The following is a 27,061-nucleotide window of genomic DNA, read 5'->3' on the forward strand; positions in this document are numbered from 1 at the left end:
TCTGCGCATTTTCCTACATTTTTTAACAAATATGGACGAGTCCTAATGGGAACGATATTACCTCAACTTTTCTTCTCCATTTATTAATGAACTCATCGCCTGGAGTTGAGCGCCGCATTTCACACTTTCCATAATCTGGGACTGAAATATTATAGACTTTGCCTTTGTTCAGGTCAGACCTTTGTGCGAACGTCGTTGGACTTTCAAATGATCTTCAAACAAAATCCACGTTGTACGAGTAGATCAATTCGGCTCTCGTTCCAAGCATCAAATACTGCTTGCCGATATGAAAAATTATGCTTCTGGATACTAAAGGGTATCCAAGTTGATACAGGCCTACAGTCTGAAAAATTGAATCTGCTCAAAATTTTCTTTGCAAATGATTTTGGTTAATCCTCACAGGTTTATTGTTTCATTGAATCTGAATTCCAAATATTTTGCTGATTTTGAAGTAATCTTGAGCTTTTTCGTTAGCTTCCTCAAAAAGTCCTCTGGACACCATTAGCCCATACCCCAGCATACCGGACCAGAAATCTGTCCTCGAGCCTTTCTCCTCGTATATGCAAACAATAATCCTGATCTTCTTGCTTCGAAAGATAATTTCCGAATCGCGTATTATCGCCCTAATCGTTTAAACTTTCGGTTATCGACTGAATTACTATAGTCAATCCTTTGGCGTCCCTTAATATGTTTAACTTTGTATCGGTCGATTGTGATGTAAGCATTAGTTTTTGATGAAAAAGGCACTTGTAAGGATGCCCTTCTTTTTCAGTTGACAAAATTTTCGACATGTACGTATTATCTCCTTCCAATCGAATGAAGCAGAAGCTACCACAAATAGTAACGATTTCTTCACTATCTTACATTGCATCTCGAAAGAACATCAGGTGGTCGTGAACTTTTCGATGGTCTTGTGTGAGACGTTCTCAGTGGGTTTTTCATCCACTATGAAGAGCAACTGATGAGAAATCAGCATTTCACTTCGATTCTAAATCGTATATCATCCAGCAAAGTTTCACTTCTACTATCTGGTCTGCAAGCAAACCTAATATGCGGATACATACAGCATCTCCAAATAGAAGCGAAATTACCTTTGTTATCAACGCGCTCAAGCAGAATAAAGTCGACGGGCTTAATGGTCTCAGTGCTTGCAGTCAAAGGCGTTTCTGCAAACGTGTTGCTTGCACTCATTCATAAATTCTGGGAATCTGAAATCTTTCCCAATGAGTGTGGGAAGTAGATGATCGCTCAAATTCCGAAGTTAACCGTCTTGAATGTAACAATTCAAATGTTATTTCCGGACTTTACGCCATCAAAGAACACACCGAAAACTTGTTTAGAAGACAGCAGGCTGGTTTTCATTTTGGATCCTTCTCTGCCGGCCACATTAGCATCCTTGCCTTAGAAAAGTGTACGGCGGGGTACAGCGCGTTAAACTCACCTAAGCGCTATCGCAAGCGGTTACCCGAATTACGCTTCAGTGGAGTCGACTGTCTTTACGTAAACCAAAGTGGAAAACTAATGGAACGCTTGATTCATATTTCCGCGAATATGGAGAGCAACAGAAGATGCCGAAAAGCACATGCAACCGCGCTCCCGCTGAGAAAACAGTAAGCGACAAACGAATTGCATATAGTCCGTTGCAAAGTGAAAGGAGAAAGGAGACTTCATCCAGGAAATCGCTAGGACTCAAAAGAAGAAAGCGAAAAGGGGGGACAAACCGCCGCGCCAGAGTGACATAAAAGGGCCATCAAGCGCGAATGTCCAATGCCCGGATTATGATACCTGCAAATTTTCGTAATCAAAAACTCGCATTGGTGGAAGTTGTCGAGCAATGCATGAAGTAACTTCTTAATAGCGGGGAAAATCACAACTTGTTGGGTAGTATGTAGAGTATGAATTCGGGCCGTTTCTACGAAGCACCACAGATACTTAGATTATATACACACGCCTGCAACCTGCCGGGTACCTGACAGGAGGGCAATATGTCACAGATGCGGCCATGTAGGTCATAAAGCGAATACCTATAACGAAAGAGAGAGTTGCGTTCTTTGCAAGTATTGTGGCGCGTCCGATGAGAGCGTTGCCCATACTGTGGGTTCGGGGCGGTGTCTTTTCTTCTAAGGGAAACTGGTTTTCGAAATGACGAGAACAAGGCTTGTAGTTTTAAATAGTTTTAAATACTTGATTCACCCTAACGTTCTGACCCAGGCTTCTAAGGAAACATTTCCGACGTAACCCCCGCGTGGGAATCATTGGTGTCGCTGGTCGATGTGTTAAAGCTACCTCTGGTTGTGCACCACCCTTTGTTCTTCCTATGCATGGAACGTCGCGAAGGTCAACATCGGGAGATTTGTCGACGCTTTTGGAGTAGGTGGAGCCGCGCTGGAGGGCACTTCGCAGGTAGTAATACTGCAGCTGACACTGTCGTAAATTCAATTATGAACCTGGTAATGATAGCCAGCTGAGCCGAGACATAGCAAACCTTCTTTTTAGTGGTTAACGATGGAAATTGTCGAACTCCGGAAAGGGAGCATGTACTGCAATGACAGTACATCTCAGGCAAAAGGAGAAATCGAAACGCAATAAACAGAAGCAAAACGGGCTGTTGGTAGGATCGGTTATAAACTGTTAACCCGAAAAATCGGGGTCCTACGGAAACTTTACTTAAGGCCGAACAGAATATTCCTTGCAGATTCCAAACGAGTTGATGACAGCAGCGTGGGAGGCGCCGGGAATTGCTTTTCTCTATAAAATAGTTGGCAGTCCTTCGCTATAAAAACAAGATGGCGCCAGGTCCTGATGGTATTCCGGCAGAAGTATGCAAAATGTTTTGTTTGCTGTAAAAATATCGAAGTAGCTGACCAAAAAAATACTCGACCCTGCATCCCATATATATGTAGATCGGTGAGTTGATAATCAAGTCAAAATGAACAGTTAAGTACCTTCGATTGGTACTCGACTCAAAGATGAGCTTTTTGTAGCAAAGCAGCAGCGGACAAGCCTTGCAGGTGGAGTTTTGATCTTAAGGGCTTACAACTGTTTCAAGCCCTAAAAAGCGCTTTTAAAATTTTTTTGTTAGCACATTTTTGAATTATATTCCAATCGATTAAGCAACTCTTCAGAAGTAAAAAAAATTATAATGGACATTTTTTTATAAAATGGCAGCTGCAAAACCATGCAAACAAAACAAGATTTTGAAACTAGTGAAGTATACACAATTATAATTTTAGAATTTTTTCCCCCAAAATGTCGAAAAAAAATCGCTTTATCGACTAAAAACTTTGGCTTAAATTGTTTATTAAAAAATTCTCTTCATTAATTGTCAAAATCGTGTGTACTTCACTAAATAATCAAATGAAGAAGTTACAGTTAAATTTTCCACGTTGATCGGATGAAAACTCTTCGAGTTCTGCTGCTCGCCGATTTGAAAACATGGTTTCGAGAAAAACGCGTTTGAGGTTTGAAAACGCCATAACTTTTCAAAACCATAATAATATGATCTATTTTTTGAACTTACTCTGATATCTCAACGCCATAAAACTGCATTCCCACAACTATATTTTGCTTTTACCGCTTGTTTTTATTACTATATTGGTGCGCCGAGTCTCTTCGCTATAGGAAAAAGTGAGTGTTTAGCGGCATGAAAGCGTTTTTTTTATTTTAGAAAAACTAATTTTATAAATATTTCTAAGTTGTTTTTGTACAAGAACGTTATTGATTATGAATCTAGAGAAGTTTTAGCGTATTTGAAGCCCATAAAAAAAGTGGAGAAAAAATATTTCCAGCCTCTTAACATACAATAAGGGTCCTACATCTAGCAGGTGACGTCTTCTAATGAGTATAGCTCAGTCTATTCTGCTCTACGACGCGGAGGTAAGTGCAGAGGCGAGGAGTTTTCTAGGTGGCGTCTGCCTATCACATTGTCCCTGAACCAGCCGTGATGGTGATCGTGGCAGCGATTTCCGCCTTCTTGCTAAAAAAGCGTCAAGCTATATACAAGCACAAGGGGGAAGACTCAAGAGAGGTGCAACTCTCTTGGCAAAATGAGATGAGAGACAGATGGACTGCACGGGTCATTGGCAACATAGATGCGTTGCTGAATCGAAAACATTGCGAGACATTTTCTTACTCCTTTTCAGATTTACCTGCGCAAGATTGCGAAGGCATGATATATTGACTGTGTGTTCTGCAATGGTGGTCCGGACGATGCCGATCACATTTTTGTAGAGATTGGTTGGGATTCGTCAGAAACTTTATTTAAACACAGGGGCACCAAGATGTTGAGGAGTGAGTGCTGACAGATGGAGCCCTGTTGCGCATTACGTTCAGGTTCTTCTTGTTGCAAAAAAAACCTCAACTAGATGGCAGAAGGTTCAATGAATTAACGGTACCCTTCCTTCCCTCCCCTGCCGCTGGTGAAAGAAATCTCTTGAATTGAAGCTTTTTTAAGGCGGATAGCAGGAGCACTAGCCAGAAGTAATGTGACAAAGGGCCCCACGCTAGTTCTCTGATTACGTACCGATGGCGTACCGTTGCGGGAGTCCAACACTCCGTCCGCAATTCACCTATCGTATCCCAAAAAATACCATGTAACGAACTCACTGTCCCAAGATAGGCGGCGAGTGAGTCACTTGAGAACTTCGTGGCGTAAAACAGTGAAAGATGATTACAAGCTTTCCGTAAAATTGTGGGGAGAGCTGGAGAACATTGCTAGAAATCGATAACGATGACGCGGGGTTAAATACCCAAGCAAATAGGACCATAGATAACTAATACTTTGTTTTTGGCATGTTGTCCTTAATTTTCTTTCTAACAACTTGTGGTTTTCGGGTTGGGTTAGTTGTCACAGTGGGGGTTTTTTTTCTCAAAAGAGTTCCATAGTTAAATGCGGAGTAGTCACTATAGAATGCACTTCGCAAGAGTACAAAATAAAAGGTAAAATCATTTATTTTACTGTGATACTGTCGTTGTATTATGCTTGAAGGAAAGGTAGATTCACGCCAAACCACAATTTGGATAAGATTCCATTATTCGTAAGCTTTAATCTAGAAAAGTGATGCTTTATGTTAAGGTCACTGCGAGAGGCATCATTACTCTGAAGTCCCCCAACTACTGGCCTATGCTATGGATGTCGACATCATGCGAAAAACAATGAGAAATGTACAAACAGCCTTCATTCAGCTTGGGCTGCATATTAATGAAAGCAAGATGAAGTACATGGTGTCAACGTAAGCCCATTTTCAGTGCAAGATTTCATATAGATTTTTCTATTGAAATTTTTAGGCTGAGATATGTCACGTTTTATGGCCCCGACTCTGTCGTACGTTTAAGTAAGGCTAGACTTGAAAATTATAAATTGAGTACTTTTATTTGATATTCTTTTCCCACTTCCTCAGCTCAACGTAAATTATCACCGACTACCGACGATAAGTTTCACATAACTTCCATAAAATCTGCAGTAAGAGACTCAACTTTTTTTTGAGTAAATCTTCTTAAAATTTTGTGTTATATTTTTGTTACATCATTATCAACCTTTATGCCGGAAAAAATAAATGTGGTGTCCACAGCAAAGCACATTTCCCTCGTGTTTGGAAATTAAGATTATTTCATGAGGTTCCCCCAAAAAACAGCGCTACGATCGTTTTCAGTTTAACGGTCCTCTTTCGAAACAAAATATGATTTTGAACGCATATAATGGTATATTGCAATTTTTGCTTCTTTTCCTTCAAGTGAATGCTGAAACATGGAATTGTTTAATTTATTGGATGTGGAACTCCAAATAACCGTCAGTAGAATGTTCCCTGCACTATTCACCACGATGTAGACAGCTATATCCACCACTGAATGCTAGGCAAGAAGTACTAGAGTCAAACTAAACAAACCGGGCTGTCAAAACAAGATTTTCTAACGTGTGATGTGTCAAGTTTAGTTCACTGCGGGTACGAGTTTGGATTTGGTTGGTTGTCTCGTACTGGACAACGGTGGTGGTTTCGTGTCTGGAGTGTCACAAGTAGTCTGCTATGTTTACAAGTTTGTGAAGTCAATTACATTGTGGAAATGATACCGAACTGCGAGCTACAGTAAATAAAAATTGCAGACGTGGATAAACGCGTAACTCTATCGGATATTCGACACTTGCAAAGATAAGACGAAAGTAACACAAGCATATTCTCAATTGCAAAGGTTAGCAAGCCACTGACTCATATAGCTCGGTTAATAGAAAGACTGCAGGGTTATGTTTTCCTTTGTTTACGGACAGTGATTTTAATGAAACAGCTGCTACGGTCGGTGCTGCTTAAGACGCGATCCAGATCTCGAAAAATGAGTGCCAGTTTCCATCCTGAAATTCCAGTCGGTATCCGGGCTATCGAAACGATTGTTCAGAAATGCTGTAATCGAATACGCTTCCGCCGAGAATTGCTGTGAGTGGCGTACCGATAAGCGTGCATACGCAAGGTCGATGTCTTTTCACTGATTGTTATCTTTTTCCGGCCTCTTGCAGATTCAAGTTCTCGGTGCTGTTTCTTACATATGCCGCGTACACCTGTTATCATATGTCCCGGAAACCCATATCGGTGGTCAAGTCCGTACTGCACAGGAACTGCTCCGAGTTAGAGCCGCCACCTTCGGTTCTGCCAAATGACACCAACTGGTGCGACTATGCTCCATTCGGTAAGTGTTTTTGTACTTCTTATCTTCTGCACCAACTTTGTCACGATTATGTCTCGTGCGGATGAGGTCCAATGTTGTTTACACTAGCGTTTCATGGCCCTGGCTATTGCACCACTTGATTATGATGCTGCAGTAGGCACACTGCGTTTAAATCAATATCAAAGTCAAGAAAAAATTTAATGGGTCAATAGAGTGCTTGTACGCTAGCTGATAACACTCCAGACCTTACTCTTGCTTCATTTTTGTGTGGATAAATGCATAATTGATTATGCTGCCGTTATCGCTTCATAAGATTTAGTAACTTTGAATAAATAACAGTAATTTGTTATGCTCAGAATGCTGGGAGGATGGTTTTGCAGTATCTTCGAGAGTTTTCTGCAAACCATAAATTTGAGTTTTGTGCTTTGTTTTTTACGACTAGATTATTTTCACTGCAATACGATGTTCCGGCTTGCTGCCCGGGTAAAGACCATTATTGTTATCAAGTCGGTTCTATTGTGATATGATATGAAAGCAAACAAGTGGGCGTAAATTTATTGTTTTTTCATCTACTTACGTTCAGGAATAGCAACATTTTGTGTACACTCATTAACTTAGATTGTAGAAGCTGAGGTTTTATTTCTATTCTATTTCCTTCTGACTTTGTGGGCAAATAGAATTTAACCCCAATAATTGAAAAAGAGCATTAGAATTGACACAGCTGCGAACTGAACAACTCATGTTAAAAATAGGGCAACCAAAGAATCAGCGATCAAGCGATTGTTGCAATTTGAATGTTTTCAAATGAATTTCTTCCATTTTTTTTATATCACCAAAATTATTCCTGAATCTTTCGCTATAGTGTCTGAAAAGTACCTTGGTCGAAACTCTGCAGTCGATTTCGAATCTGGCGGACATCTCGTTTTGCTCTTGTTATTCTTCTTTTAAACATATTTAACAATTAGAAGTTTGTACGAGGGTACATGTTTTACAATCGTAGCATAACATAGGGCGGGTTGTTGATCTATATATAGGGTTGGAGAAAAAGAAATGTCGTATTTGTGATCGAAATCTGACGCTTTATTTAACATACTTAGAATTATCCGATTTAAGTCAAATATGCGCCGTATTATTCGCAAACTTGTTGCCATTTAGAAGGCAACTCCAATATCTCCCCTCCCCATCCGAGCTTCCGTAGCTTCTGGCGGGCCATCAAAGATGTGTGAGGCCGAGCATTGTCCTGGTGGAACACAACACCATTCCTATTGGTCTACGCCTGCTTCAAACGATATAGTTGCTCACAGTAGAGGACCAAATTGAGATTCTGGCCAAAGTTCAGCAGCTTATAGTAGTGGATGATTCCCTTCCAATACCACCAAATACACAGCAAAACCTTCCTGGTCTTCAATCCGGGCTTGGCGATAGTTTGGGCCGCCTCGTCGTGCTTCGATGATGATCCTTTTCGCTTGCGAATATCGTACGTGATCCACTTTTCATCACTAGTCACCATCCGCTTCAAAAATGGGTCGAATTCGTTCCATTTCAGCAGTGCATCGCAGGCGTTGATTCGGTCCAACAATTTTTTTTGCGTCAACTCGTGTGACACTCAAACATCCAGCTTTTTTTGGAATCCAATCTTCTCCAAGGACATGGAGACGGGCCAAAGTGATATTTATTCCGAAAGCGGGCAAAAAGGATCCTTTTCACCCTAAATTCTTCAGACCTATCTGCCTAACATCGTTCGTACTCAAAACGGTGGAGAAGGTCATAGACAACTATATTAGAACTAATGTTCTAAAGCGTAACCCCCTACATCACTGTCAACACGCTTACCGGGCAGGACGGTCAACTGAAATTGCTCTGTATCAGCTGACAGAGGTACTACGGGACGCCATAGAAACAAAATAAATTGCACTGTGCGCGTTTTTGGATATCGAAGGAGCATTCGACAACACATCGCACACAGAGATACAGGATGCCCTGAGCCGCAAAGGAGTGGGAAACACCCTGACACTCTGGATGGGCAAAATGCTAGAAAGCAGACAAATAGAGGGACAAACAGGTACAAATTCTATTATCATGAACACCACTCAAGGCTGTCCACAGGGTGGAGTACTATCGCCGCTGATGTGGAATATGGTAGTGGATGAACTCCTGGACGTGTTAACTAATACTGGAATACAAGTCCAGGGCTACGCGGACGACATTGGTTTAATCTGTAGGGGCAAATATGAAGATACCCTATGTGATAGAATCCAAACTGGATTAAGGGTTACTAGTGCCTGGTGCAGGAAGGTGGGACTGCGGATCAACCCAACCAAAACCACCATAGTACCATTCACTAGGAGGCGTAAGCTGGATCACCTGAAAGCCATAACGTTACATGATATGGAGGTGAAACGAGAAACAGAGGTCAAATATTTGGGAATCACGCTAGACCAAAAATTACTCTGGAAGACACATGTCGGAAAGCCACGAGGGCTCTGATGATTTGCAGATTCATAGCAGAAAAAAAATGGGGTTGCAGCCCGAAGATATTACTTTGGATATATACTGCAATAGTAAAGCCAATGATTACCTATGGAGCGGTAATCCGGGCAGAAAGAACCCAACTCAGCACATAAGCCAGGGAATTACATAAGCGCCAAAGGCTGGCTTGCGTGTGTATCAGTGGGTAATGAGGACATGCCGAACGGCATCCCTGGAGGTCCTTCTGGGATTAACCCCTCTCCATCTGCACATACAGGTGCAGGCAAGGAGTTCAATATTCAGGATGGCCGGTAGTATGAGTGAGGCGGGGAGCTGCCTAAATCGAAGGAAGATTGATATCCTTTCTAGGCGGTATCCCGAATTACTGATACCGAGGGACAACATGACAAAGAGGTTTCACTTCGATAAGAAGTTTGAAACACGTAGCAGTAACAAGGCAAACTGGGAGAGCGTGGCTGCGACATACGGCTTAAACCAACAACTGATTACTTGGTACACTGACGGATCCCTCACAGCAGAGGGAGCGGGTGCCGGTGTCATTGGTCCAAGGAAAATGTACTTTGAGCCAATGGGCAGGTACACTAGCATATTCCAGGCGGAAATATACGCCATAGACAAATGTGCCTCCTTTAATCTGCAAACTACGGGGGGCAGAACATAGCTATTCTCACCGATAGCCAAGCAGCGATCAAGGCACTTAGGTCCAACCAGGTGAACTCTAAACTGGTATGGGAATGCCTTGAGAGACTGAATACACTCGGCTCGTCCAACAAGGTCTGGATACTTTGGGTTCCAGGCCATGCTGGGTTGTAAGGCAACGAGGCAGCGGATGAACTAGCCAAGAAGGGAGCAGGGATGCCTTTACACGGGCCAGAACCCTTCTGTGAAATCGGAAACGGTTTCATGGCTATGAATCTAAGAAACGAAGAGAAACGGTTGAGGGAACTATATTGGGCGGGCCTACCAGGGATGGAGCAGTCCAGGGTGCTTATTGGGGGATACGAACCCATGCGTACAAAGGATTGCTTAAACCTCACCAAAAAGAACCTCCCAATCATATCAACTATCACCTAGGGAAACTAGGGATATCTACGGACACTGCCTGCAGGTTTTGTGAGGAGGACGAAACCTCTATACACGTCCTGGGACAGTGTCCGGCACTTGTGCAAAGTAGGTCGAGACATCTGGGAGAACATTTAATATCAGATGCAAAGCTGAAACATTTGGAAGTGGGGACCATACTAAAGTTCCTAACGGTTACAGGCCTGCTTGAGATACAGGTACACTATAACCAGTAAAAGGGGCACAATAGTTCTTGAAGGACGCGGTGCGACTTTCCTTTAACAGAATAATAATAATTCTGCAAATGGTTCCAAACGGTTTTATGGTCCTTACCCAGTTCCTGGCCAATCGAGCGAATGCTCACATGCCGGTCTACTTGGATGATTTCGACGATTTTATCGATTTTTACGACGATTGGCCTACCAGTACGGGGTGTATCTTCGACATCCACTACACCAGAACGAAATCAATCAAAACAAACGCCGTGCTGTGCGAATAGTTACAGTATCGGGCCCATAAACTTCACAAATTTTTTCGGCCGCCTTCGTTGTATTTTTACCTCTCAGGTAGTAAAAACGTGAAATATGAGGAATTTCTTGCTTTTTGGATTCCATCTGGTATCTTTAATACAGCTTCACGTACGTGGATTTGCTGTGCAAGGTTATTGTGTAGTACGTCGGCTCGTCCTATCCATCGCGGAACAAAATTTGAAATTCCTTAAAAACGCAAATATCAATATTTCGGGTGCCAGCTCCTTTCTAACTAGCTCCGAAATATTGATATCTGCAATTAAATAGACTAGGGCTGTCCCTAATTAAAAAAACAATCTGCTCGTTTTATTGAGGACTGACTGAGACTGAGGATAACCAAAAAGTGCGACTTTAACTTTAAAAACGACTTTTGAACAAAAAAGATTGGACTTATTGGGTATAATGTTTTGGAGAGTCAGGAGGTTAGGTGGAAAAAAAGAAGCAGGAATAAAACGCAAAGTCTATTTTTCGAATCTTCTATTTTCCTTAATAAACGATTCATATAAAATATCAGAAAAACTCTCAAAGGGAGTGGAATGACTTTGCTTCATTCCCTTCCCTTCACGCCATTAAACAGCTGTGCTTACATTCGTTTGACTCAGGTATAGGATCTGAGTATAATGAAATATATGAGCTTTAACGATAATTGAATTTTAATAATGTACAGCATAAATATCCTAGTGTGATCTACTCTTAAGCTTGAAATCGTGCAAATTGTGAGGGGTATTCGTTAAGAGCGCACGGTTGTTGTCAGCCAACAGAGCCTATTTCAGCTTACAAAAACTGGTCCGCTCGAAACGTCTCACCATAGGGTCAAAGCTCTTACTGTACAAGACTATGATCTTGCCAGTGCTCATGTATTCCTCGGAAACTTGGGTTCTTAGCAAGAAAAATTGCAAACTCTTGGCCGCGTTCGAGAGAAGAATCCTCCGAAGAATTTTTGGCCCCCTACATGAGGATGGACGATTCCGTAGCCTACACAATGACGAAATCTATGAGCGATACCATGACCGTCCGGTTGTAGATAAAATCCGGCTCAATAGGTTACGGTGGGCGGGTCACTTAATCCGTATGGATGAGGATGATTCAGCCCGGAAAGTCTATAAGGGCAATATCTATGGTAGAAAAAAAAGACGAGGCAGACCTTGCCTAAGATGGAACGATGGCGTAGGTCAGGATGCTAGACAGCTTTTAGGGATATCGAATTGGTGGACCTCGACGCCAAACCGGGATGTCTAGAGTTCCAATATCTTATAATTACCCATGCCAAGTGATCATCTTACCTTCATTTTAAAAATTTTCACACAATTAAACGAACTCAACAGAAAGGAAAAGGACTCATACATTGCGTTTACAATTAAACATATTGAATGATGTGACCTAGTTGCGGTAAGAAATAGAATGTGATATCTAAAAAGGAAGATCGACTTCTATTATCCGTTCTGCTAGCAATAAAACGTGAATACTTTTAGAACATTGAACCTTATAACTTTCAATTTGGAAAATCTGCTTAATGTATATACTTTAAATCAGTATTATTCACGTGTGAATAGTTTATTATGAAGCTATACGTCAATAACGTTCATTGACCCATTTGTATTTTATCATTACAATGCCAACATAGTATGTATATTTTCATGTTCGTGCATAGTTAGATGCAATGCGCTTAAACTGGTCGGCATTATTAGTGTGGTGAAACGATGGGCGATTGGTAATTGAAAAAGAAAGACAACTGGTTCTTTGTTTCAGGAGATCAGCCGATGACCAGATTTATCATTCAGTGAGAGAATAAGCAGAAACCAACTGTACATTCGAAGAGTATGGCGAACGATGTCATAGTCATCTTCTCTAAAAGTATCCAGATGCACTTTGTTGCTGCTAAAGAACGCTTTCTGAAAGTCTTTGAAAATCAGATGAAGCGGTGATCCAGTGCGTGTAGGGGGGGAGGGTATGGTTTTAACAGGCGTCGTGCAGGAACATTTTCAGACGATGTCAATTATTAAATGATGTACTCGATCTTTTCTTGGCAAAGTTATTCTTGATCGTTCTGCTCTGTTTTAGTGTCTAATATTTTTTGTCTGCCGATACTTCTACAGCAGTCTTACAATTGTCAAGCGAGAAAAAGACAAGCTACGCGAAATATCCGAGTAACTCACAATTTCGTTGATCAACGTGATTAGGGCAGTTCTTTGTTCGGAACTCAGTTGTTTTTTTTGCAAGGGAAAATTGTCTAGCATTCATCACTCAACCATTTTTCTAAACTAATCAAGGATTCAATTAAATTTATGCAAAACACCCTACGCAGGTTGGCAGCAACTATCTATAGTTTATATTTATTTTATTGTGGGAATTACCTCTGTAAACGCAAAATTTCAGAAAATTTCACATTGTGCGTTTTTTTGGCCGCTAGTGTATATGCATAATAACCTTGGTTGAATATATGGTTCAACATTTTAAGAGGTGCTTCTGGGAAAAGTAATAGTAAATAATTAATTTATTAATTATTGCATTCCTTTCATAAATAATAGAATTTTTTTCGGTGTCTGTTTCATAGGGATCAGTCGTCAAAAATTCAGTTTTGTTTAGATTCAATCTGAGACCGTGCTGCATGAGGTGATCATTCCATTTTTGGACAAGTTGCTCGAGATCATTTTTGCTATTAGGAAAACATCATCTGCATAAAGCAATGTATAGGGCGCTGGACGTTGGATATCCCGTGTGCCCGTGTCCATAACAAGAACAAAAAGGTGTGGTGGGGAGCGCTTCCTTGATGAACACCAGCAGAGACACGAAACGATTTTGATACACCCGCCATACTTCGAACTTTACTTTTCTGATTGTGGTAGAGCAATTGAACCCAGCGAACAGCAGTTCTTCTGGTACTAAGTGTTGTCGTAAAGCATACGAGATGAGTTCGTGTGGCACACGGTCAAATGCTCTCTCTAGATCCAGAAATGCAATGTAAAGAGGGCGATGCTTCTTTCTCTATGAGTAGCCGCGCAGCGTGTATTGCGTCAGCAGTTCCCCAGTTTTTGGCAAATCTGGCTTGATTCACGGTTATTTTAACGATTTCGCGAATACGGTTGTCAAGCATGCGTTCAAAAATCTTCATGGTACGAGAAAGTAACCGGATTGGACGGTAATTTGAACATTTTGCTGGACTACCTTTCTTTTTCCATATTGGAACTGTGGTATTTTCTTGCCAGTCAGTTGGTGTTCTACTTTCCTGAATAACCCGATTAAAGAATTCACTGAGCCACAGTGTTGAGTCCCAGCTGTTCGCTTTCCAGAGTTCAGTTGCGCTGACATGAAAGTCCTGGGGGTTTAACGTGAGTACCTACCGTGAAGGCATAATCCCACGGTCCTCTTCGGACACGGATTGATTTTGTGATCACAATCAGAGCCCCGCCATGCACACAGCGGTCCTGGTTTATACTGAGTGCAGGCTCACTATTCATACCAGTGGATGCGAGGCCTATCTAACACCTCTGCCGCAACTAAGGAGTACGGCACCCGAGTTGTACAGCGCAACTCTACGCTCGAGCTCCGAGGAGCTCTGCCCGCGATGTAGGCATAACCACAACCACCATAAAACTCCCAATAGGGGGCCAACCGCAAATAACCGGGCCGAGAACACATCCTTCAGAAATTCTCCTGGAGCATATGCTCTCAGAGGGCCATACCGGTTCCCATGGTACTAGATAACCTCCGGTGAGACTTCATGACAGAGCCACTTCAGATGAGTCCCTTGCAGACTCGGGTCTGATCGCCCTCCTCGGGTACGTGGGGACGGAACTCCCCAACGGGTTAGCTTCTCGGCCTTATGGCTAAGATCAAAGTGTAGTTGCGCTGACAAGTGGAACTGCTCCAAATATCGGCAATGGTTGTGGAAGTGGAGGATGAGCAAATTCTTCAGTTGAAATCTGCTCGAAATATTCTCGCCATCTATCCGTTGCGGCTCGCGGGTTAGTAAGCACAGGGCCGTTCTTGTCATTAACGGAACAGAAGCGTTCGATATTCTGTGTGCGTTCGTTACGGCTTTTACGTTATGGTAAGTCGATACAGATCTTTCTCGCCATCCCGAGGGTCCAGTTTATCATAAAGATTTTTGTAATAGTCCGCTCGGGTGACAGCGATCGCTTTCTTTGCTTCCTGGTTGGCATTCTTATAAATTTGCCAATGCCCTTCTCTTTTCACCGACCTTCATTTCAACATCGTCATTCCAAAGCCAAGTATCTTGGTTGATGTACTGCTTCCCTGGCTTAGTGACCCCGAGGGTTCCATGATTCTTCTACATTCGTAATGGTTGGTAATCGCGTAAGTGAGATAATTTCCTCTTTCTTCCCACGAAATCGCCACCATTTAATGCGCAGCGGGCCAGTGGGTTCCTCACGATGATTTATCGGTGGTTTAATTCGCAGGCCGATGTTGAGGTGCGATGGTTTCATAGGTAACGGCTTTACAATCAGTGATAGTTGTAAAATGTCGGCGCCTGATGAAAATATAGTTGATTTACGTTTTACTGTTTCCACTGTAAAATGTACGAAGATTAGATAATCGTTTGATGAACCATGCATTCATAAATATATGGTAAGGTCATTGGTGTCCACAAAATCGATTATACCCTCGCCAACCTCATTGCGCGCTCCAAATCCCGCATGGCACCTATTACCGTCTGATTTTTCATCCACATGACCATTAAGGTCGCCGGCAATGATGATATAGTCGTCAGCAGGCACGTGACAAGTCTTTTCATCGGGAAGTTGCCAGAAGGCATCTTTCTCGGCATCAGGTCGACCTGTCTGTGTTGCGTACGCGGTGAAGAAGTGAATAGTGCGATCAGCTTATATAATGGTGAGCTTCATCAGGTGATCATCAAATCGTTCAACTTCTTTAATGGCATCACGGAAACCCTCTGAGGTGGCAATGCCAACACCACATTGAGTGTGTGGGCTACCAAAATAAAGAAGTTTATAGCGATTTTTACCGCGTTCGCGTTCAATGTCGCAGCTTTTGGCACCAGACCATCGGGTTTCTGGCAGAGTGCAGATATCAATGCGCCTTTTCCGAAGACCTCTTGCGAGTTCCTCGGTCTTTCCAGTCAGAGTGCCAACATTTAACGTGCAGGCACGTATTTGTTTTGTTCGGACTAACTTGCTTACGCCCCGACGCCGTCCATGTGTCAGGAACCCTTGCCAATTTCTCGACAGGACCGGGGCCCGTCCTGCCGCGTCCCCTGAGGTGGACGCCCTAGCATTTTCCCGAGGCTTGTCACTCATTCCGATCATCTTGTTTTTAACAACATTGTATGCATTTTCTTGGTCGGCCTGTCGCGGGTCCTGTCACCAAGCCAGATCAGGTAGGATTTAGCACAGTGGAATAACTCCAACTATACTCTATTTTTCTCTTTCCGTGATCTCAGCATTTTATTTTTGTTTTACTGACGATAGTACAAAGTAGGTTGACTCAAACCCTTCTCCTTTTCCTGGGCTTGGGACCACTATACTATGTTAATAGCACGGCGGGGTTCACTTCTTCACAAGTTGAATGAATTAGAAAACAAGTCGGAATATCGGAAACTGGCGCTTCGAGTATAAAGGTTTGGTGCTCGTCTTGTGCGAGAAACTTTCTATGCACATTTTTCGATTCGTATATGGCTAAAATCCCAAAATATTCCTTCATATTTTTTTTCAAACTACAAGATACCCGTATACATATTACAAACGTAAAAAAACACACATTGCCTATTACGAGAACTATACTCATATATGCACGTATATAAATTTATCGTACATCTATTTTCGATTTACTTCGTGCATAAAAGTATACATATGTACATATAAAGTACGTATATTAAATATCGCTTGTTCAATGTACAAATACATCTATTTGAATTAGGCACTACCCCAAAGCTTCATTTATATATACATACCAATACATACATTCATAAATATGAGTAATTGATATTGATATATAAATGATTAAAAAACTAAAACGAAATATTTTACTACGGCCTCCCATTCATGTGAGCTCACTTTGTTGTGGTATTAACGAATTGATATGATATGATGACGTCATATGTGTTTTAAAATGCACGAAATTTATGTAAAATGTAAAAACTTCACCTTCTATAACTTTGTTAATAATAGTTGGATTTCCTTCAAACTTCCGACAGTTGTCTTATATTATCCCTTATGCAAGTGCCATTTTGTAGTTCTAGCATACATCTAAGGGGGATTTCCGGCTTAATTTCTAAAATATGATAATCTACTCTTATTAACTGTATTTGTGCAGATATCGGAATGGGATGTATTTTGAGGCCTAGATTTTTCGGTTTGATAGGTTGTGTGATAGGAGACCTGTTACTCTTTTTGGTGTCATATTTTGAACTTTCACTCCCTTACGTTTCAAATATGAGAAAAGCACCAATTGAGCCCTTTCATTTATCATCCAAACAATCAAAAAATAGTTACAACAATTATAAATGCACTCGTAGAAGGCACTGACGCCAAGCGCTGCAAGATTACGTAGGATCATAAGAGAACTACCTCGGAACCGCGAGCTTGATCCTTGATATTCGCTCGGTTATATGTTTATGAACTCGTTAGTGTTAAGTTCAACGTTGTGTTCACCGCGACAAAAGTTAATTTGCCAAATTCGACTGGTCAGCGAATCAGAAAATTCTGAAAATGATTTCGTCACAATATACCGAATCACGGAAAAACTTGTAGGTGACCTAAGACAATTACATATGTACCCATAATATTTACAATATAATATCTAGTAAAGCTTCACCGCCGTGGATGAAATGGGTAGTTACTATAACACGTGGATGCGGACTACTCAAATATAAATGGGATCACTTCGATAATCAATGCATTCAAGTAAAGTTAAGCCACCAGACTTGACAGTCTTTCCACGCTTTTTTTTTCTTGCAGCGCCTATAATTTCTGGAAAGCTGGTACTTATTAAAATGTTCTGGGAATTTGAAATGTTTCTCAGATAGTGGAAAGAGCGGATGGAGAGCTATTTGCTCGCAAAAATAATAGTTAAAATAATCTTTGAATGCATCAAAGAACAACTCGAAAGTTTGATCGACAGAGAGCAGGCTGGTTTTCGTCCTAGATTCTCCTATGCTGATCACATCATCAATTTGTGGAGTTTAAATAAATGGTTTTATAAAGTAATCGTTAACTTTTCCCAATGTCATAAACATATTTCTTTCTGAGAGTTTTTTGTGAAGTTGAAGCTGGAATCTTACCGAAAATTACCGTATATAAAAGGGTCGAAATCGGCTCATCCTGGAATGCTGTTTTAGGAGTCAATTTTACGTCTAACACTTTTAGCTTGAACTCCGCATCTCTGGAAATATCGGCTGTTTTACTTGGGGTGGATAGCTTTGCTCGAGGTAGCATACGACTTTAAAAACAATAACTAGTTTTCTCGCAAGATATGCAATTCAAAAAATTAAATCCTCCTAGGGTGGGACTACCTAGAGACAGTGCACGAACAATATGTAATTGACAGCTGTAGTTTTTAATATTCAATGCTTGATGGTGGCTGTGATGACGCATTAAATACTTTTATATAACTGTGCAATAAAAGAAATTTTCTCTGCAACAGGTAATGATAGGCATTACATATAGGTCTTACATAAAGTCAACACCGAGTAAAAATGAAAGGAAATGCCAGTTGAAAACAACGCATCTGTTTGATTATGGTTTATACGTGATAAAGATCACTATTTTGATTTTGATAAAAACACCGCATGCTGAAAATGTTTGCTTTGTACCAGAGCCGTAGTTGAGCTTTGGAATGACTAACAGAGGCTTTTGTCATCTCCTTTTCTGATAAAAAAGCTAAGTGTACATTCGAACAATTTTTCATCAGAGCGAATGACTGCTTGCTTATAGTAATTTTCTTCTATTCATACATTCATCCCGCTTTGTTTGTTAATATGAAGATTCCACGTCAAATTGTACTCGATTTTGTTTCTGTCGAAATTAAAAAGAAAATATCTTTGTGAGCCTCATTAGCCACTGTCTTGGTATATAAAGATGATAGTGCTTATGTTTTTGACACTTTAATGTTTTTTTTTTTCAAATGGAAGTATCTTAACTTCTGAAGGTGAGTCTTTGAGGCGTCATAGGAGGAATTAATGAATGTTATTTGCAGAGAAAACATGAACATTGCGAGTCATGACGCAAATTGTTAAAATTGTCCAGGATATTTATGGTCAGTTCTGGCTGTATAATATTTGTATTTGGTATTCTGGTTATACTCCAATGTTCTTCTCTCATGAAAAGAAGGAAGAAAAAACTGGGTTATAGTTATCGAACAAATCAGAAGATGAAAAGACAAGTGTTTTGGGTTAAAAACAAAGTTTTACAGGACCATCGAAACGTTTACGGATGACCTGCAAGCTCTTTCGTGATGCATAAAGAATTGCCATTTTTGGTAGATACTGCTTATCTTCGTACTTTGTCGCGATATGGCAGTTCCAGTACGTTACGCTCAGCCACATTCGTCGTCATCGATAGAACTCTCAGCTCTTAATATTCATCGATCCGCCTCCACGTTTCCATAGCCAGTCAGATCTTGTGGCGCCCTTTTGGACAGTGACCAGCAATTCAATTCGCGCTAGAAATGAAGACACTTTTGTTGACAGCCTAATACTCATCAATATTTCCGGGAGGGTTATTCAAAGTTTCTGTTGTGTGCGCAATAAAAGGGGGTTTTCACTGTTGAACGACAGCCGGATCGCGAAAACGGGTCGTGTTGAATTTAGGTTACCAATGCTTTGTGCATCTTCGAGAAATAGCCAAATACGTTACAGGCATGCGTGCGCGGTGAGAGAGCTGTCAGGTAAAGTTCATTACACAGACTTATATGAAGCAATATACAATGACGTAATGCGTCACGCAGAAAAGTTAGGAAAATTGAAATTTTGCGATGGGAAACGGATGACAGTTTGTTATCAAAATCATACAAATGAATGCCACTAAGAGTGTGTATACGTACAAACTGCCTTCATCCAGATCGAGCAGGCGGCGCGAGATCTTGGGCTGCACATCAATGAAGACAAGACCAAAGTATATGGTTGCAACGTCAGCACCAAAAAAAAAAAACGAACCAACAATGTCAAACCGCACTGGTCAAACGTGAAGATAAAGATAGGAAACTAACTTTGAGACCGTTGATAATTTCTCCTATCTAGGATCGAAAATCACAATCGAAAACAGCTACGATGATGAAATCTGCGCACGGTTGTTGGCAACCAACAGAGCCTATTTCAGCTTACAAAAACTGTTCCGCTCGAAACGTCTCACCATAGGGTCAAAGCTCTTACTGGTCAAGACAATGATCTTGCCAGTCCTCATGTATTGCTCGGAGGTTCTTAGCAAGAAAAATTACGAACTCTTGGCCGCGTTCGAGAGAAGAATCCTCCGAAGATTTTTTGGCCCTACATAACGATGAGCGATACCATGACCGCTAGGTTGTGGATAAAATCTGGCTCAATAGGTTACGGTGGGCGGGTCATTTAATCCGTATGGATGAGAATGATGCAGCCTGGAAAGTCCATAAGGGCAATATCTATGGTAGAAAAAGAAGACGAGGCAGACTCTGCCTAAGATGGAGCGATCGCGTAAGTCAGGACGCCAGACAGCTTTTATGGATATCGAATTGGTGGACTTCAGCGAAAAACCGGGATGTCTGCAGTTCCTTATTAAGGCAGGCCTAGACCGGGTACTGGTTGTTGCGCTGTTGATGATGATGGTGAAGAGTGCACGTTCCTTCGGATTTTCAATTTTTATCAGTGAAATCGACGGACCGAATACGAGTGACATCAATAATTAGCACTTGCAGCTCAAATAGTGCCTACTGTAGTTCTCAAAACGAACTAATTCAAATTGATTACATTTAAAAGTAACTGCCGAAGAACGAAAAGACTACAAAACTTTTCATGTCTAAAAAGCCCAGCTTTCGGTTTTCGCCTTGTATTTATTTTCTGCTTCCTTAATTTGCTTTCGCTGGGAAATTATAAGGTGTTGTTCATCTTATGATTAGGGACTTTTATATTTATACATAACCATCACCGTGGATTAGTTATTTTAATTAAACTTAATTTCAATAATTATCATTGTGAAGGGGGCAGAGAGACATTATTGTTTTAGCAATGGAATTACCATGGATGATTACCTAGAAAACAGTCACTAAAACCGGATCCTACTATACGGAGCAAATAAGAACATTGATATAAGCTATCTAAGAAAAAGGCAAACTGTAAGCTGGCGTTCTCTTTCATCAGGACAACACACCTACACAGTAAGCCGAATTTGTGGCGGCTGGCTCTCACGTATCGGACTATGAACTGCTACATTATGTTGCATGCATTGACCTTGAACCCGATGAAAAACGGGCCTATAAAATGTTTTAGTTGATAAGAATTTAGACACACGAAATCATACTTTGCACTTCCACGTTTATGCATAACACGCGTTGAACTAAATCTCACAGCTAGAGTAGACAAGGAAGAAACCTCTGCGATAACTGTGGTAACAGCCACACTGCTGATTGCACGAGATGCTCTGTATTCGTTGAGGTGGCTCGAAGATTCCAACCACCAACTGAAGGACCCTTAATAGGCGATTTAATCAGAACCACTGCCTAATGAAACTCAGTAGACTTTGTTTTATTCTCAAACTGTGGAATTCAAACGTCACGAAGGAATACAGCTTGCCAAATTCGAAAGTAACCTAGAATCTATAATAATACGGACCACTCATATTTAGTATAACTCCAAAAAATGTTGCAAGAACTAATGCGAAACAGACGCTGATCCTTAAAACGCTTCTCGCAAAAAATAAACTCTGGTATAACATAACCTGCCAGTGGAGTACGAATAACATTAGCCAACATAAAATGGAATTACAAGTATTCCTCGTCAACATTGGCGTCCACATCTTCCTTTTATCAGAGATTCATCTCACCGACAAATAGAATATTATAATAGGTGGCAAAAGTCATGGTGGTTCCGGGATTTTTATTAAAAATCGCTTGAAGCACTATGTCATGGAACATTTTTCTAAGAACTATGTGTGAAGTAGAATCGGGTGATCATATTGCAATTTGCGGTATACTATCCTCCAAAAGTTACCATTTCTTTCAACAATATTAATAGAATAATAATAATAATCGTTGGCGCCACAATACAGTGCAGGGACTTGAAGTGTGTTAGAGCACTTCATTCAAGACCGTAACGGTACATTACAGGATTACAATCTCCTATAGGAAGTAATGTGGTCAGCATTGCAGCAGCGCTCGCCAGAGATTCTTACCCTGATTTGACTCAGGTACCCATTCACAACTGAGAATTTTCAACGCACATTTTTCTATCCGTATATAGCTACAAATCCAACATAATACTTTATAATTTTCCAAACTACAAGACATGCGTACATATTACAGACATAGATACTATCCTCATCCTAAATAAAAAAACTGCCTATTGCCGAATACTGTATATATATATGCACGTATATAAATTGATCGTACCCATATTTCCGATTTACTTCGTGCACAAAAACGTACATATATACATATATAGTATGCACATTAAATACGGCTGGTTTAATGTACAAATATATATATCTGAATTAGACACTACCCGTAAACTTCATTAGCTCGCATATATTATATATCTACATGCACCCATGTCTGTTTGGAGTAATTGATATTCATATACAAATTACTAAAAAACTAAAACAAAGTAATTCTTTGCAACCCAATTCGTAAGAACTCATTTCGTTGTGGTATTGATGAATTGATATGTGAAGATGACGTCATCCAGATTGTAGAGTGCACGAAATCCACAAAAATGGCAAAATTTTATCCCCTATAACTCTGTTAATAATAGTTGGATTTCTTCAAACTTGACCAAATTGTGCACTATATTATCCCTTCCACCCTTGCCAAATTTTGTGCTTCTGAAATGAACATAAGGGGGGTTGCCGGGTAAATTTCTAAAATGTGGAAATATACTATTATTAACTTTATTTGTGCAGATATTGGAACCTAGGCCTAGATTTCGTAGAAATGCATTTGTGTTTCACACAAAACCTTAAAAATGACAGCTGGGCGTGAATGGCTGCAATTTATATCGCCAAATTCGGAAAAGAATCTGGCAGCAGCTAGAAGGAGCATTGAAAAAGAGAAACATGGGAACTAAAGTGCTTCCTTGAAAATTGAACGCCTTTTCAAACATGAATTATTCCCTCTGGTGAGCAGTGAAGAAGCTCAATGTGTCCAGCCTACGCGAGTCACCAATTCGACTGTCGGACGGCAGCTGGGCGAAGAGTTATACTGTAAAATAGGTACCATCTGCTCAACGGTAGAAAGGGGCTTTTCGACGGAACCAAACCAAAATGATCCAAGAACTGTCAAGATTCAACTGACACACATGTTTAATGAATTAAGATCCAATGCTTGTCATGTCTTATAGATCGGCAAGTTACAACAAGTCTTAAACGAAAACAAAATCCTTTCCCCTCCCTAGTTCGGAGTCAGTAGAAAACATCGATTCCTCGGACAAGTTCATCGATTAGTCCCCGAGATAAGCTATGCTTTCTTGGCCAAATTTTTTAATGACGTTTCATCTGCATTTGGTAAGGTCTGGCATGAAGGGTTCATCTACAAAGTCAATGAAAAGCTATCTACGAATAGCCGTAAAATTCCCAAATCGTATATCACACGCAGGAGATTTGTTGTAAAACAAAAAAGTTTTATCTCACGAAGATGTAACATCAAAGCTTTGGTACCCCAAGGCAGTGTCCTCAAAAACTTGCACTGGCTACTCGACAAATTTTCCAAATCCAAGAGCAGCTCACTTGGAATCCAAAATGCTAATATATGTAACAAAAAAGTAATAAAACCAATCTAGACTTTGGGGATCTGCTCGCGCATTTAATATCAAAATTCTTCAAAGATACTGAGAACAATTACTAATTATTGGTTGCTAACTGACCTTCGTGAACGACACTAAGGGATGTAGACTGTTTTTTTAGATTTAAGATTTGATAACTATGTAGAAGAAAGATTCAAAAATAAATGTACTGTAATAAAAAAAGTTTGGATGTAACTAAATGCAATGACCATGGAAAAAAGTATAGTTATAGGAAAAAGTGCCTGTGTTTGGGACCCATGTTCCACTTAGGAATGAACAGAAGACATATTATATAAAACAAAACCCTATGCGGTGCGTATGGATTTGCAAATTTACTGTGAGCTTGCAGAGTTTTTTTGTAAGTTTACTCCCAAAAAAATCTACTTATTTTTGCTTCTTCACTGCTCCTGCCCAAATTTGATTACATTGTCGTTTGTAACGTGTCATTAATTGAGATTTTGTCTCGTGTTGTCTCCATATTCACTACACACTTCGAATCCTAGTATTTACGTTTGTATTATATTCGGTTGTTCTGATGGTACTTCATTCTTTTTAAATATATAAATGCGGCATATCTACAATAATGTATTATAGGTGATAACGTTTGTTGGAAAATATCAGTTAAACAGTAACAAAAAGTAATCTGACATGATAACAGTCGTACGCGTCACATTAATTCTTCGCATTAGGCTTTTCGGATTAATATCATTGAGTTTGATGGGTTTTTTTCCAATAAATCCGCAATGCATATATGAGTAACGACAGCAATAACGAGGGTGAATGAAAGATTGCCCGAGATCATAGAGTACTGCATATGATAAATCATCACTTTATTGACTCTGTTTAATTTTATTTTAATGAACCAGATGAATGGTCATGAGGGTTCCGTTATCATGGTTCTTATTGTACGATTACTCAATAATCTTTCATAGCCAACTATAGTTACATGACATTGAGTAGCAAGGGTTACAAACGATAACACATAAACGATTTAGTGCCTGGCATGCGTTGCAATGTCACTTAAAGAAAAAAATAATGCATTGGAGGGTTTTTGGGTGCACGATTTTTTAGTTTTCCTCTCTGGTGAATAAAGGCCACATAAATGTTCATGTGAGAAACATGAACTTTCCAAATTTAATCCACATATTTGTAGTCTTTTTTTAAGGAAATTGCAAATGCTCATCGCCCTGGAAACTGTAAATGCATTTTTGTCGGAACCATTTGAATACGGGACCACAGTACATCTTTTCATTTAAAATTCTTCGATGGTACTGCTCATTAGCTTTTCAAATTTTTGTGTAAAACAAAACGTCATTGAATTCGATTCACTGTTTGTCACACGCGCTATTCTCCAAAACGACTGAACCGGATGGTGGATATATGGAAACTATGAAATCCCACGCATGCAGTGAGTGACATAAATTTACGTGGAGTTTAAAACCCCCATACATGCAAAGCGAGATGTAAATTTTTTTTGTGCGGTATCAAATGAAAGGTCTCGATTAGTACTTTGCGAAACGTGCGAGTAAGGAGTCAAAATGTGCACATTTAAAGCGGCGCAAGACTAATTTTCGGAAACTATCCAGCCCGAAAAGCTGAAAAAAATCAGGGCCTCAAAATATGTCCCATTCCGATATCTGCTCAAATAAACTTACTAATAGAATATTACCAACTTGTAGAAATTGACTGGAAAACAATCCTTAAGTTCATATTAGGAGTGCTAAATCTTGTACCAGCACAGAAGACAGACATTGTACATACGCATGCCAAGTTTCATGGAAATCCGATTATTAGTGTCAATGTTAAAGCAGTTCAACCTTATCAATATCGCGCGAACTTACTGCATCTTAAGCCACGCAAATAAAATGCTGACGTCATAATTAACGAGAATAATTCATATTCAAGTGAAATATTAAAATTATATTCATGAAGAACCTTATTAGAATCGATTCGATGTCTGTCTGCCTGTCACACCCGATTTATTTAGAAACGGCTATACCAATTGTCTCGAAACTTGGTGAGAACCTGCGGTCTGTGAATCCTTTTACATATAGCGAGTGCCGCCTTTCTGTGTTGAGTTTAAGGGGGGCTCCTCGTACATGCCAAAGGGGGGTATGGATTTTTTTCACAGAGTATGGCCACATGGCTCAAAATATGACCCTCAAAAGGTGTAACAGGTCTCGTTCTCAGAACCTATCCAACCGAAAAATCTGAAAAAAATCACAGTAGTGCGTCTAAAGAAATCTAGACCTTAAAATACATCTTGCTCCGATATCTACATAAAAATAAATTTAATAATAGTATATTACCATATTCTAAAAATTTACTCGAAAACCCCCGTTAAGTTCATTCTAGAAGTACAAAATTTGGCATCAGCATAGGCGATATATATAGAACATATTTTTGAAAAATTTGAAAGCATTCCAACTATTATTAATAAAGTTATAAAAGGTCAAAGTTTTACACTTCAGGTAAATTTATTGCACTCTAAGACGTGTATGACGTCATCATCATATAAAGTGAAGTTATATGAACTGCGTGGTCCATGGGGTTTTCCTTTTGGCTTTTGTTTTAGTTATTTACATATCATTTTTTATAAGCCTCAGATGCTGGTTCCAAGAGAGTAAAATTTCTGGACGACAGCCATGGTGAATACCAGAATTTAAGGACGAGTAGGAATTCAAAGGATGCATCGGCTTGACAATAGCTACGAGGTCCACGCTAATATCGTGAAAAAATGAAGGAGAAAATGTAGAGGAGAAGAAGTTGACTTGCCGGCACTCTCCACAGAAGCAAAAAGAAAGATCCGAACATAGGCGGGAAATAAGCCAGGCGGCGAACAGTGACGATCCTGTTGAGCGCATCCGCGGGAGTCGGTAAACAAATATCCACGTGAACTGTATACCGGTACACTCAATTGATCAAGTGAAGGCGGCAGGCGTATAGACAACATGCAATACCTTTAACTTCTGCAAAAAAAATATCTGCAATCGCATCAACTTTTAAGTACGAGTCGTGGATACAACTGCATTCGATGACCAATTAACAGAACAGAACAGGGAGAAAGCATGAGTATTCTCGTTATACAGTGCCCGAAATTCGACATAAAAAACCGTCAACTACGGCGGACTAAGCAATGCGGAAAAAGCCGAATACATTCAGTCATGGAGAGAATGTCCGTTAATAGAGAATATAGCGAATATATCCTCCCACAATTTAGAAAGAGAGAGAGAGAGGAGGCAATTTTGATACAAGATGGAGCTTGGTCGCATACAGCTTTGTCAGTTGTATAGATCGGCCTAGCAACCCTCCCGCCTTAACTCTCCTAGAAAATGTGTGCTCCATATTGAGAATGTATTTATGAAGTCCAGACCTCATTATA

General features: G+C 40.3%; 1 protein-coding gene across 3 annotated transcripts in view; it reads left to right on the top strand.

The window, feature by feature from the left end:
• The first annotated feature begins 5,894 nt into the window (after positions 1 to 5,894).
• Positions 5,895 to 27,061, top strand: part of LOC119652565 (glucose-6-phosphate exchanger SLC37A2) — a 36,618-nt gene continuing 15,451 nt past the window's right edge. Inside the window, exons 1-3 of one of the 3 annotated variants that reach the window (XM_038056786.1) lie at positions 5,895 to 6,186; positions 6,263 to 6,425; positions 6,506 to 6,675. In XM_038056786.1, coding sequence (XP_037912714.1) covers positions 6,271 to 6,425; positions 6,506 to 6,675 — 325 coding nt within the window. In that variant the 5' untranslated portion in view covers positions 5,895 to 6,186; positions 6,263 to 6,270. Of the gene's footprint in view, positions 6,426 to 6,505; positions 6,676 to 27,061 lie in introns of all 3 variants that reach the window. The other 2 variants (XM_038056778.1, XM_038056793.1) reach the window with 2 other exon arrangements.

This window comes from Hermetia illucens, chromosome 1 (genome assembly GCF_905115235.1).
Source record: "Hermetia illucens chromosome 1, iHerIll2.2.curated.20191125, whole genome shotgun sequence".
Lineage (NCBI taxonomy): Eukaryota > Metazoa > Arthropoda > Insecta > Diptera > Stratiomyidae > Hermetia > Hermetia illucens.